We start from the raw sequence: 15,033 nt of genomic DNA on the forward strand, positions 1-15,033 counted from the left end.
AACCAGTAAATCTTATGTACAAAATCATGTCTTCAGTTCATATAATTTTTAATTAATCCTAACTGAAAAAAGGGGAAGACTTAAACTACATTCTCTGTTTCTGCAACTCATTTTTCAATAAAAGCCCCATAACAGTCACTTAAGGCAGTAAGTATTTGTTGTGGCCTAGAGCAGACCAGAGGAAAAGTCAGAGCTTTTGATAAAAGGCAATAATAGCTATTCTTTGGTAAATGCTGTCAATAAACAGTGCTAATAAACATGCCACCTTCTGCTCAGCTATGTTGCACTATCAGCATTTCAATCTCTAATTGAATTCCAGTTCTTTACATTCTGCTAGCTACCAAAGTCCCCAGGAAAAAGAAGACTTCTGCTGGGCTGGGAGTATAGCAAGCAAAAGTAAGAGAAAAGTGACACAAAGCATCTTGTAATACCATTCTGCATTCTCCCTTTTCAAATGCTTTCAGCAAACTATTGGGAATAAGCAGACAGACGAAGTATTGTTATGAAATAGAATACACCAAGAACACAGTGATTTTCCTATTTAATACAGAAAATTCATGTGCGAAACAAGAAATAAAGGTAGTTTTTTTAAAACCTAGTTCAATGACTTTTTCATTGCATTATTATTCTCCAAAAATTAAATTGTAATCCTGCTTATCTGAAAAGCAGTTGGATAGAATCTATCCATCACTGGCAAGGCTAAACCTAATAGCCAAATAAGCCATTGCAAAGTGATCTCCTATAAAGGCTTTTGAAAGGAAAAGGATAGAGCTATTCACTAGTGCATCCATCTCCTTTCCCTACCTCTTTTTTTCCTCTGCAAACCAAATATTGTCACTGTGCGTGTATGCAGCAAAATAATGTATTGACACTAATTATAGAATTATGGGATGCATATGTTCATTATGACATCCTGGAAAATTGATGCTATTAAATTTTATGTTGAAAATAATCTACTTCTTCATAAGAAGCACAACAAAAAAGGATTACTAGATAATACCAGATCTTTATACCTTTTTTATCTAACAGTCCAGAGTAACTCGTCATAAATTGTTAGACTAACTCTGCATTTACATAATGTAAGTGAATTCAGTATTTGAAAGAGAAGATCCTATCTATGCTGTTCTGTATTCTAGAATCAATCCTTTTTAAAATATATGTGGGGTGACCACAGAATTATACTGAGCCTAATTGTGAATAAAGAATACTCAACTTGAGATGAGATGAGATTATTAAGTGCAAGAAACAGGAAAAGTTAACTACCTGTAGATGTCTGTCATAGAATTGGGTTCAAAGTCTGAAAGGGAATGTATTTCAGGAGCTGTGTAAATCTGTATCAAATGCTGCCGGTAGGAGCTTGACCCCTCAGGAGAATCTTCTTTTCTGTATGACTGCAAACCATAATCTAACATGCAAGAAAACAGGAAGCAAACTATTCAGTGGGTACTCCTCTGAAACATGTGCATTAGTAGACAGTAACACAACTAGTCTAAAGGAATTAATTTTCCCTATTTGAAATACACATCCTAGTCTAAAAATAGTGTAGGCCTGGTGGTCTTGTCCCTCTAAACCAATTGCAAATATAGGATCTGGAAACCAAATATTTGGGTGAGTCTGCATGACAGCAGGAAAGTTGAACTACACGGCCCTTCCAATCAGAATTGTTTTATGATTTTATAAAATTATATTCAGAGAATAGGCTCACTTCAGTGCAAGAGTTAGCATGCAAATGCAGGTTTCTGTTCACTCATCCCCTGATCCTTATCTGTGGTGGAAGGTTGCTAGAATAATTATAAGTTAGACAGACTAGAACTACTGAAAATCAGATGGTGGCCTTTACCTGCACACCACTAGCTTCAGAACAAAGGCAGCATAGATGTGAAACATCTTTGCAGTTATACTTTTAGCCTAACATAGAAGAGATTCTCAGTATGTGACTCAGCATCGGAGAGGAGAAAAAAACCAACTGACTTCAGTTTTCTTTCTGATAATAAACAGCACTCTGCTGAGTGTATGGGAAGGCAGGATGCAGATGCCTGGTTTTGCCCGTAATGACCTCTAATTAAGATGGTCCTAGAGCTTCATTCTTTATGTTGGATGTCATTGGATTTTTTCAAATAGCTCCCATACTGGTTATTTGTGAGGTTTGTTTAGCATTATTGCATCCACATAAACCATGAATATTTGAAGTCTCTACAATGCTACCAGTTAACTTCTGAACAATTTCACAGAGATCCCATTTAATTCAGAGGAGCTGTGCTAAGGTGATGCAGCTGATGTAATCAAACTACCTCCATTTTTTATGCTTTTCTCCAGAACAGGCTCTAAGCAAACTAGGCAGTTCTGAAGGCAGCAGGATACTAAATGAGTTGGAGGAGCAGGCATGGCCCTGTGTAGGAGCCTTAGTCATAGGATGAACAATTGAAAGACAAATCTGTTGCTGCCGTTTTTAAGATGGCTGTGGGTTATAGAGTGTGATAACTACTTTGGGGAGGAAGTAGAAAAGATGATCATTGCTTTCATTCCCTTTGGAATGAAACTAAACTAAACTAAACTAAACTAGATTCTCCAGTGTTTTTCCACAGGCTGTCTTCCTGTACCAGGAGCAGACCAGACTGACGGCTCTGTCTCTGGGACAATACAATTCAGTTTTGTGTACAAGACTGAAAAGTTCTGAGTTGAGTCTGCTTTTCTCCATGAAACTACCTTGTGTTTACCAATCAGTCAGCATTATTCCATGTCTTTACAGCACTGTCCATGGCTCAGGTTTTCTCTCTGTATCAAAACTGAGAAGAGACAGTCTGCTCAGACTGATGTTGATAGAATCCATCATTTGTGGGATCTGATGTGTGCATCAGTGACACATTAAATGGCTTGACATGAGAATATAACAAGAAACTTGCTTCAGCACGGGGAACTTCTAGTGAAGGCTGGTATAGTCAGCATTTCCACATGAAACATCAACATGGAGGTGCTTAGAAGGAGTGTTGAGTGTAACATCTATATGCATTGGTGGGTTAGCTGAACAGTTTTGAAATTTTGTTTCTTATCTTCTCTTTACCTGCAATTTTACAAACCCATCGGTCATCTATCACACAGTTACTAGACTTCAACCGTCCATGATACATTTTGTGGTGGTGAAGATAGGCCATTCCTTGTGCAATATCAGTAGCAAAAGAAAACCTGAAAGACAAAAGTCAATGAGTTAGTATTTCCACTAAACCTTCATACAAGAGTGGCTCCAAAGCTTACTGAGGTTGACAGAAAGCCTCTCTATGACTACGATAGCTTTCAGTTTGTGTGCTTATTTTTCCAAAACACTTAAGGTGGGAGGCTGAAAGCCCTAAACTCCCAACTCAGTTGTCTGAGTCCACAGGTCTTTAGCCTCTTTTAAGACAGTTGAGTTTCTTCTAGAAATCCCCAGTGCCTTTGTATCCTTGAGAGTACTTCCAAATGTTTACAAGAGAAACAATTTTTTATTAACTTTCTTGCTTGATTTGGAGGGTTTCCTCCCTTACAATCCTTTTCTTTGCTGAAGGCAAACATAAGGCAGAAGTAGAAAGAGTGTGCCAAGAAGATTATTCTCAAAAAACAATGTCATTGTTTTGTGGAAGTTTCATTGACAATGTGAGCTCAATTTCTGTATCAGTAAATATAATACTGCATTTGTAGTTATGCTAATCATTTCACCAATATGTGCTCACAAACAGAGATGCAGTGATTTTTAATTAAATGGAGATGCCCAAGATACTTAGGAACAAAATAAAGTTACATGGGAAAAAAGGTTTAAAAACAGCTTTTCAATATAACTAGAGGTGGATTGAAAAGTCATTGGCTTAGCATGACCAGCACTAAACATATGATTGCTCAAAAATCCAGAAGACAAGTTGGGTTGGATATTTGAATTCGCTTTCTTTCTTTCTTCTTCATTCTCTCCATATCACATTGTAGGTCTGACTATCCAAGGACTTTATCTAAAATTAAAATCTTGTCCTAAACAGCACATAGCACAGTTTGTGTCATGTAGCTTTCCAAAAGTTTTTTTCTACCTGAAGCCCCAGTTCAAAGGAATGTCTTCATTGAGTAGAACATCACTCAGGCTGCCTTTGGGGCAGTACTCTGTCACGATGGCGACATTTGGCACTTCTATGCAACCTCCAATGAATTTGCAGAGATTGGGATGGTCAAGTTCCCTGTGAAAATCAACAGAAATCACAACACACCAGCAATTTTCATGGATGTCCCTCCTGCTTTTTGTAAGGTAACTGGAAGACCAAGTCCCTTGTCTCACAATATAGACAGAAAAGTAAAACTGGCATAAGGAGATTTTGACCTGGTGTCAAAACAAAGTTTGAAAGAAAGAGGAATATGAATTTACAGTCACATTTGGACAGATTGTAACCCCTGTAACCCCTAAAGAACCAACATAAAAATGGAACAACATAGACTTCTCAAGTTTCACTTCTTACCTCACTTGCTTTACTTCTTTACGTATGGATTTGGACAGCGAGAATGCCTTCTTCATTATTTTCTTTATGGCCACTGTTCTACCATCACTGAAACAGAATGAAATGCTGTTCACAGGGTTTTAGGCCAACTTCATAATCCTTCCAGACTACAAAAATGGGCTGGATTTTTTTTCTACAGTGGGCAGCTTCATATCTCTCAAGATGAGACACAGAATTTAAGCATGTCCATATGTGGGTGCAAATCTGAATCTGAGTACGTGACAGGCAACAAGGCCCTGTTTCTGTGATAAGGGAAGCATTAGCATTTATATTCAAGCATTCGTGATCTGTGGGTGACATTTGGAACATATGAGGTTAGGGTCAGTTGAGGCAGTTGGATGATGGAATAGTATTATTACTACTACTACTTTACAGGAAACGTCAGAGCTAGTGATACATATCCCTGCTATCCCTTGCTTCTGCCTACTGTTTTGGAGAACCACCACTGATATTTAACATCCTTTTGTTCTCATGGGATGAAGCATTCTCAGCAATGAAGCAGCTGAGTTTGATAGACTTCAAAGCAATTTTCCATGGAAGAATAAAGGAATACAGTGGACATACATGCAGGAATTTAAGTGATACCCACCATATAAATACAGAGTATGGGGTCTGTGGTGTAGCAGATGTAGGTGCTTTGCCAATGAGACTGAATGTCCCATTCTTACATCTTTCACCCTTGATGAATGTGTTTGACCTTGATTCATCTGAGAAAGATGGTGATGATGAAAATGTCATAATTCAGAAAGAAGCAGCAAAAATGCTCACTGTAAAAGATCTGTGCTGGACACAGTGTCTCTCAATGTCACTCAATGAAGTGGCTGCAATTTTCCAGAACAGTGATCTGTGCTGATAAGGCAGATGCTTGCCCAGCCGATGAACCTAAGCTCCTCTATCCTGCAAATCACGGATCCTTCCCTGTGTATTCAAATGGTAGGTATTACTTCTATCTTCATATATGTTCTGCCCCTACCCCCTAATTGTAGTATTTTTATGGGAAAATTGTTTTCTGGATAGCAGGATATGGCTAAACTATTTGCTTGTATAGTTATATGATGTGCACCTTTATAATGTGATCCAGAGGTGAAATGCTCTGTATCTTCAGCCACATCAGCTGGTTTAAGGACAAGATTTCTAATGTGCTATTGTATAGGATGCTACTCTTTAGTGCAAAAAACCTAGCTGTGCTCTGCCTGCATTTTAGAAAAAAAGGCTGCATAAAAGCCTTGGTTCCAAATATATTTGAACAGTAAGGGCCATTCATGAACAGATGCAAGACACATTATGCAGCCACAGCCTTTTAACAATTCCCCAAAAGAAAAGAAGAAATGACAACCAAAACAGAAGCCTGGCATATAAGATATTCCACAGTCAGTATGAGGTACAGAAGTCAGGTGAAGATACTAACTTACTGGATTTAGCCTAGCAAGAGAAATGGAAGCTTTTGTACTACCTATCAACAGTAAAGTGGCAAGAACCAGAAAGCAAGGTGAAACTATGTTGTAGTAGGTACTGCAGTAAACAAGTAATACATTGACTTACTATCTCCCAGTCTGGGTGAAGTATTGTTTCCTGGACACATTAGCAGCTGCTGTGCAGGAGCTCAGAGCAGTGATACAGCTGGCATTGGAGTCACTGTGTGCTGGGGGAGCACTCATCATGCTTCCTGTTGCTGTCCGTACTACATGATCTAAATGGGATGTGGGATGAGAAAACGCACCTGAAGATGCATATTATTGCCCAGCTAGAGACTCCAGAGGCAGAAAAATATAGCCAATTCTCCAAATCTTTGCATCTTGTCCGGTCTTGTTAACACTTAAGACAGAAAGCCATTGCTTGGAACGTGAGTGCTCCATAAAAAGTAAAAAAAGTTCCAGAGGTGATTCATTGCCAGAGATCTTTCCCACTAATCCCCGGGTTTCAGTGTAAGTTTCATATCTCTGTTCTTGGGATGATTAGCCCTTGTTGCTACTTAGATGCCAAGGACAGAACCCAGGGAAGCAGAACAAGCCCTGTGCCATACTTTAACAAGTCTATTTGGAGCTCCTAGAAGACTGTAAAGTACAAGGATGTGGGAAGTGATTCTGACACTAGAGGGAAGTCAGAGAAGAGCAACAATACAGTCAGATGAAAAAAAAATCAATGACCCTAACTTCTGTTTTTTCATCTCTGTTGACCAGCTCAAGGTAACATCACATTACATATCATTTCACCATCTCCAGTTAAAACCCAGATTTAGCCAACTAGCCTCAGCATTGCTGAAACCTCTCAATTCTCCCTGGTATGAGTATCTAATAAAGTGTTCCTGAGGAAGTTCAGCATCTCACCTTGCATCAGGACTGCCATGTTCCCACACCACAGTATTATCCATATGCAGTTCAAAATTGCATTGACATTTGGAGTCTTTCTATAGCATTCCACCCAGAAATATATTAGAGATCCCTGAGATAGCTTTGAGAATAAGAGTGTACATATATATATATATATATATATATATATATATATATGGTGCAATGCACCAGAAAAGGAGTTATCTTGAAAAAATAAAGCAAATTTTTCACAGTACAGGCTACACACCCTGGGTATAGCACTGCTGATGTGTTTCAATTTAGATAACTGTACATTTCAGGCAACTATGGGTATCTCTGGATGAGCTCTGTCCAGAGGATACATACTGTCTGTTTCCAAATCTCATCATATTATCAGTGCTTATTAACCTTAAGTTGTTAATTACTACTCCTAGGTCTTAAACAGTATTGTTGCTTCATAGGCTCCTCTCCAAGAAAACTATGTCTTTCATCTTGGATTTTTCAAATTAATTTTTAATGTGTTATTTTTTGATCATGCTTCTAATTTCCCTCAGTCTCTTTCTATTGCTTATCTTCCTCTGTGATGTTTATGACCTCTTCTAATTCACTATCAGCTGAAAATTTTCTCATGTTTCTTTTTGAAAGACACTTCTCCTTGAGTGTTCCATTTCTGTTTTCACAAATCTGGATTGAAATTTGGTTTGGTTTATGTACTCAAATTAATTTCTAAACCAACATCTGTTCTTTACAGCAATGCAGATATCATATCAGCACTACACAGAAATTAATATTCTAGTCCAAAGCTGAAAGACTCTCTACTATATAATAACACAAGAATGTCTTGACACTTCCACTAGCAACACAATGACATAACACAGCTACAGCAGACACCTTTCTAGCAATTCCTCACAGAGACAAAAAGTGAGAGAGTGTACACCAGCACAGACCTATCAACTTAAGCAGATTTCTACAGATTTACCCTTTCAGAGGGTCTAAGCATTGTTTTCCTTCTGAATGCTAAAACAATGAACAGCAAAGTAAATAATATTTACCTATTTTGCATGCAGCATAGTAAAGCATATAATAATACCTGATTTTATTCTTAACATGTTTAATTAGAACCAATTAAATCATATTTTATATCCAGAAGGTAAAATGAAAAAAACTCTGGCCACAATGAATTGCATTTTGCAGCAAGTCTGTCACAGATAGCATACACTGAGAGAACTGAAGATCTCATTTTATCCCTCATTATATGTGTGCAACTTAATGAGACCAATTATACAGAATGATACATCCACTGAAGCAACTGGAATTTATTTCGTCCAAGTCCAGAGGTTAGCTGTTTATTTTGGGATAGGCCTGTCTTCTTTAATTGACAAATCACCATAAAAAAGAAGGAAACTATTTAAAATAACTTTGACATCTAATGTTTCAATAAACAAAAATATCAGTGATCAGCTCACAGAGGTTACAGGGATGAAACTTTGGCTATGTCTTTCAGAAATTGGTTCACCTTTTATAAGGCCCTTAAAACATGAAGATGTATTTATGACTGGTATTATTTCTCAACATCATTAAGGAAACTGATTGTAGTATCAAAATGACAAGTTACTAACCTTGTTTGATGCAGGTGAAGTCTATAATCCAGCTTTCATCCCAAAACATCTTTTGTTTCTGATATTGAAACCACTAAAAAACCCAATCAAATTAATTCCTGATGTAGCCTTACTTTCTTCAAAGGAATTAAACCAGAGATTATTTTTTTCAAATATGAAAGTTTATAAGTATCCAAACAAAATCTGCTGTTTAAGCATCCAACATGTATCTTATGAGTAATATTAGAACCAAAAGTATTAATAACAGGCTTCAAAGAAAACAGCATCTGATAAGTATCTTAAAAACTGTACAATCTATGTTCTAGAATCTAATTACATGTTATATTTTGCATTGGCTACAAACTCTCCATTATTGTCAATACGTCTTATGCACTACCTTTACATGTCAGCCTGGACATCAGATGAGTGGTTTACAACACCTCATGTCACGGAAATGTCCTATGCTATGTAAATGCATGACAAGAACACACTACATCCCAACCCCAAGGTAAGGAGCAGTACATCTTATATCCTGTAATAGAATTAGTCCCCGATCCACAAATGAGGTCATATTATGTCAAATACTCTAGTGTAAAGAATATTAGTAGGGATTCTGTGGTTACTTTGTAAAGAAGTCATCAATCTAATAGCTGATTTCCTGTAGAGCTGACATGCAAAACTAACATAGAAAGTGTAAATATATGCTTTCAAAAGAGGAGCAGCAGATTAAATTATACAGTTGTTATAGCTGCAGTCAATGCCAAAATATCAAACTAAAGCAGAATTTTACCATCATTATACCATTTTTTACAGTGTGGAATTTAATATTAGGAATTATGCATTCATTGAAACAGGTAACAGGAGCCCAGATAATATGCAAGGAACATGGTAGGGAGATTGTGTTGATATTTTGGTAGAAATTTATGACAAATATAGAGCTCGCTGAATCAAAATTAAGTAATCCCATTTATTTCAAAATGTTTCTGAGGAAAGACATCAGCTACATTTTGTCTTGCAAAGGTATGACTGAAAAAAGACATATTAGCTGGAAGTGACCACTAGGCTTGCTAGAGACACTGATATCAAAGGAATCCTCTCCTCTGCTTGAATGATTAAAAAAGGTATTAGTTTCCCACATGGTTCTTTTTACATTATATTAATTACTGAATTAGATAAAAGGATCTTTCCTATCTTGTTTACTTATCACCTAAATAAAACATTAAATAAAGAAGATGCTACTGCAGAATTTGGCAGGAAGAAGTATACAGAAATGCAAGAAGAAAAAAATAAACCTCAAAACCTACAAAATATCGCAGAAATATTAGGTAAATTTTGCTAAAAGACCTTTAGATAAACCTATGCAAGGCCAAGAAACTCCATTGCTCTTTCTAAAATGCCAATTGTTTAAAACTGTCTGAACTCATCTGTCCAATTGTACATTTCTATCAGATCATATGGTTTTACAGGACAGTTACTATAAACGCATTGTCACAACTGCCCTGTGGATTATAAATGCTCAAATAGTTTTCAACAGTGTTTCCATTCTTCACTCACAAAGCCACACAGAGAGGCACAGAATAGAGAAGACACCTAATTGTGATTCAGGCCTCCTGTAGTACCTTACTCAGCGGGCCATCAGTCTTCTCCTGCTCATTCACCCTCAGTGCTCTTGCCTACCTCAGGTGCTCACTGCAACTGCAGTACAAGATAGAAAGAGAAGGAATCCCTGAGGAAAGAGGAGCCTGTCGATTTACAGGATTTATAGGCCAAACACCAAATAAATTATCTGTTATGTACATAGTCAATATAATGACTCTAAAATTGCCATATTCACCTGCTAAATCCTTATTATGAAATTCAGAAACATATTTTTTTTCAAGATGCAGACACATAAGGAATGTAGATCCTCTTTCCCAGAAGCACTGTGAAGTAATAAGCCATAACAGCATGCTGTCTCCTCTTTATACAGACATTTTCATTCAAAGGTATCAAAAACTATTTCTCCCATATCCATATACTCCTCTCTCCTCATTCCCTTTTTGTTTTTCCTTCATGAGTCTGTTATAATAATTGATAACTATTATGTAAAATTAATCACTTTAAACTGAACCAAAATGGTTCACTTACACTAAGTAAATTAGCCTATTAAAAAATAAACTTAAATTAAAAAAAAAACAACAACAAAAAAACCCCAACAAAACACAGAAAAAAAGGAAATATCCTCTTCTTATTATTTCTTTTGAGAATATCCCAAGTTGAATGTTTTCCATTATAAGTTGTATTTGGACTCTGAGATTTAATGGCCTCTGGTGGAGTTAATCCCATTATGAATTTGCCAAATTATTTTTGAATTCATTTATACTTCTGGCCTCCATAGGGTTTTGAAGCAGTCAATTTCATAACAGTTTTATTCTGAGCAAAAAGTGCTCTTACTTTACTAGCACCGCCTAGTTCCTATGTTGTGAAAAACCTCTTATTCCTTTACCATTATATATCCATCTCTCTGCTACATTCCTCTTCAGGCTTCTGTTTTACAGGATGCAAATTCCTAGCCCAATAAGCCTCCTCTCATACAGAAGCCAAAAATGTTGTTTCCCTTCCTTCTGCTTTTTTCCATAGCACACAGGTTCTGGATGCAGAAGAAAATCTATCCCTCTGCTAAGACAGAGCTCTACTTTAGCTAACCAAATCATGGAAGTAAGAGAAAGGAAATAGAGGAGGAGAGACAGGATACTTACCATTACTGTCAAAATGAAGCCAGTGCAGACTAAACATATTGGTAAGGCAATTGCTATCCTAGCATCAGCAGACAGTGGGCATTCCCCACAATCTGCTGGACAGATAGAGCAGCCTTCTTCTTCCTCACAAAAGCCATCTCCGCAGACTGATAAGAAAAGGAAACACATATCAGAATACTTTAAGGCAGTTTCATCCTTCCACGAGGTTGTATTCATATTTAAACACATGGTTCTTGATCTGGGAAACCTCAGAGTACCAGAAAGAATAAACTTTGAAAAATCCAGAGATAGTACCCAAGCAGCTGAAAGAATAATCTCAATTTTTAAAGTGATATAGGATCTCTTTGATCAGATTAAATTGTTAATGACATCAGAGCCTTTGACATGTTTGGTGTATAAATCACTTCATCATTACTCTGTTTCTCATTGTCCATCTGTTTTTTCTGAGACTTAAAGTTCCTCAAGGCAGGCATTGTCTTTTCTATTCTTTGTACTTAATCCAGCCCTTGAGATCCCCAGAAACCAGTGACCCTTCCTTAGCAGCAGCAGAAGGCACTGAATACTGCTGAATGAAACTCGTACTTCAAGAAGGTTTCTTTTTTTCCAAGATCTTATGAAAATTACCAGCAGTATCAAGTGTGATTTAAAACAAAAGCCCTAAAGGACAAAACTCCTTCTCCCACGTCCTGAATGGTGTTTCAATTTTACCTCTATGACTAACTAATATCATGCTGTACTTCAGCCTTCTGAGATGAACTGAAGGTATTATTCTGTCATTATGTAATACCCTTTTTGAAAAAAGCCTCAACAGAAAAAAAAACAATGCACTGTTCAGTAATAATTTTACCTCAGTCCATTTGATTCCAGGATAATACCAGGATAATCACAGAAGTCACTTTCTGCCTCAGGGGTAGAGCTGTATATTTTAGATTTCTTTTCTGATAAATTTTAAGTTTCCTGGAAAACTCAGCTGCAGCTGTCTTGAAATGAATAGCAAATTCTATAGCTAAGTATTTCCATCCACACTGGAGTTGCTTTGGTTCTTTTTTCTTTTTTTTCATAACATTGGGAAATTTATTCTCAAACTTCCAGAAGAGTAGGTAACAAAAGTACTGTGATGACATTCCTATTTTACCCAATACTTTTCTTCAGGTTGTGTGTTTAATTTATTAAATAACTCTGGTTTTTAAATTTTATATTGCTAAGAGAATTGTTACAGTTATTTCTGCTTCCCTGCATACAGCTATACTAAAGTGAATGAAAGACTGATGCCTCTGGGAGCAACTGAATTTTAATGTGAGCAAGGGAACCAAGATGGTTTTCTACCTTTCCAGTATGCTTAAGGCTAGCCTGGTCCCCTTCAGATGAAGAGTGTCCAGATCGTCACAACATACTAGCTGGAAGAATATTTTCACATCCCCATCAACTGCAGATAAGCCTTGTAGTACCTGCAGCCATTTGGCATGGTATTTGACTTTACCTATTTGACAAGAGTGGCTTCCTACTGTTCTAGATTCATACATAGGTTAGAAGCTCAAACAGTTTTACAGATGTTCAGTGTTATGTGATGAAGAATTTTAGGAAGATTTTTGTGCGTTTTCAATGGTAGGAGGGGGAGAGGAGTCCCTTTTGCTCTTGGTAACCATGCATGAGTGATAAAAGCTTTGAGATTTGCAGTCAATAAGCAATTCCCTCACATCTTCATTTTATGTCATACCTACTGCAGGAAGGACTGTGGTTTTTGCTTCCAGAGCAACTTGCATTCTCCCAACTCTGACGTGTGCGATGAGAGAAGTCACACCCACATGAACTAAAACAACCTGCCAAACAAGTGAACAAAGCAGAAGCATCAAAACTTCACTTGCATACAGTAGGCTATTGTACCAACAATTGTCCAATTGTGGTGTCTTGCAAAGGAATGCATGCATTTTTTCAGAATCAGGAAGGACAGGTATCCTTGACTAGGGAGACATGCAGAAGCAGGAGACACAACTCTTGTGGGAAAGGCAGGTCTAATTCCCCTCCTGGTTTGTATTCTTTTCACCAAGCAGGGCTATCAGCCTGTGCATTCTGTCACATTTGCTTCCCTGTTACTTCTGCTGGGTAGAAGCCCCCTAATGACCATATTAAGCTGCAACACCCTCCAGTCAGTAGTGCAACATATTGTTAGTGTAGGTCTTAAATGGACAGATAAGGATATTCTCTACCCTCCCATCCCCATTACTTCTACTTACTACCTAGGGAGTAGTAGTGTGAAAAACTGTTACTTCCAACTCAAGTCAGTTGGGAATTGATATTACTCAGACATATGCATCACTTACACACATAACACTGACAAATAAATGAGATGGGGAACACGTACATGAACTGCACTAAACTACTAGCAAGTAAGTTCTGAAAAGAGCAAACTAGGTAAAATCCTGTATGTAATAAATATACCTTACCTTGGCAGTCCAGTTTCTTTGGCTCATTTTGCCAGCTGTAGACAAAGTGTGAGTAAATATCTGGCCATCATCTGGGATCCACGGACCACATATTCCTCCTCTACCCTTTATCAGACATATTGGTTATGTCAGTAAACCATGACACAATAAAATACTAGCTCCTCCTCTTTTACTTTCTTAAAATGACTTGTGTTCTTTAAGAGCAAATAAAGTGATATTTTATAACCAAATCTATTAAAATGACATAGCACAAGCAACACTGTTCTGTGATAAAAGATAAAATAAGAGAGAAGAAATTGTGCCTATACTAAGTTAAAATCTCACAAATATTGCTATTTTTAAAAATACAGGAGCCAAAATGTGGTCCCAAATTTTAAATGCAGTAATTCCATGAAGCTAATACACTTTTTCAGGATTTGCTATATTAGAACCAGAACCAGAATCATATCCCATTTTTAATATTTTTCTAAAGGGGTTTTATTGCCATTTCACTTTTGATAAGGCAGCTTTTTTTTTTCTTTAATGAGAAAGGAAAGCATCTCTTCTGTGCCTTTTGCAGAGCATTTATCAGTAAAGCTGTTAAGATGTGAACCTCCCAGCAATTGCAGCCATAGAGCATTAGTTTGGCTGTCTGAAGATCTTGCATTTTTTTATTTGCTTGAAAGGATTAAGTCTGTCTCCTAACTCCAGATATTTCTTCATGCACTTCTTTCAATGCACTGTAAGACATAGACCAAATCAAAAGAACTGGAGTTCATGTTAACCAAGATAAAACATTTAAAAATCATGACACTGCAAAAAAAAAAAAACCAACAAAACCTCCTCTCAATGGAAAAAGCTTGCATTGAAGTGTATGTTCAATCTTATGCAATGATACTCATGGCCTTTTTGCTGCATGACAGCCAACTTGCTTAGACTTCTCCTAAGCAGGAACTGAAATATTTACAGTATTGCAAGGAAGCCAGATGATGCATGTTGGCTACATGCTTTCACCTTTTCCAAACCTTAATTCCAAGCAGAACTAACTGTGAAAGTAAGAAATAATGGAGAGGTCACTGCAGTGGTGGGATGTTGAAGTTCTTTACTATGGTTCTAGACAAAAGTTTTGATGTGATGGTTCCAGCAGGGATTCCTCTTTTAAACCAAAGCCATGGTATCAGCTAAGGCCCCCAGGGAGTCATTACTAAAACAGCTCCTTATGAAGAGACTGCCAAGAAGTAAGTTAGAACTCTTGTGGAGACATTAAGCCTTCACACAGAAGGGTACATGAAATAGCCACAAGATATGTACAATAGGTTTTCTATTACACCATCTTTGATCACAAAGAATGTGTCAGGTTGCCAGAAGGGAGGTCAACTAGAAAGACTAAATATTCATTCAAAGAGGGACAGCCAAGTTAAGAACGGATCCTGCTTACATTACATGAACAAATTTTG

The 15,033-nt window shown here is 37.2% G+C and overlaps 1 protein-coding gene across 1 annotated transcript in view; it reads right to left on the reverse strand.

Moving 5' to 3' along the window:
- LOC142027149 (atrial natriuretic peptide receptor 1-like) overlaps positions 1-15,033 on the reverse strand; it is a 40,436-nt gene that overhangs the window by 13,278 nt on the left and 12,125 nt on the right. The window contains exons 5-13 of the mRNA XM_075020835.1: positions 13,598-13,702; positions 12,871-12,973; positions 11,154-11,299; positions 8,437-8,509; positions 6,051-6,198; positions 4,470-4,556; positions 4,050-4,193; positions 3,062-3,183; positions 1,264-1,405 (exon numbers count right to left, since the gene is read on the reverse strand). Coding sequence (XP_074876936.1) covers positions 1,264-1,405; positions 3,062-3,183; positions 4,050-4,193; positions 4,470-4,556; positions 6,051-6,198; positions 8,437-8,509; positions 11,154-11,299; positions 12,871-12,973; positions 13,598-13,702 — 1,070 coding nt within the window. The remainder of the gene's footprint in view (positions 1-1,263; positions 1,406-3,061; positions 3,184-4,049; positions 4,194-4,469; positions 4,557-6,050; positions 6,199-8,436; positions 8,510-11,153; positions 11,300-12,870; positions 12,974-13,597; positions 13,703-15,033) is intronic.

This window comes from Buteo buteo, chromosome Z, assembly GCF_964188355.1.
Source record: "Buteo buteo chromosome Z, bButBut1.hap1.1, whole genome shotgun sequence".
Taxonomy (NCBI): domain Eukaryota; kingdom Metazoa; phylum Chordata; class Aves; order Accipitriformes; family Accipitridae; genus Buteo; species Buteo buteo.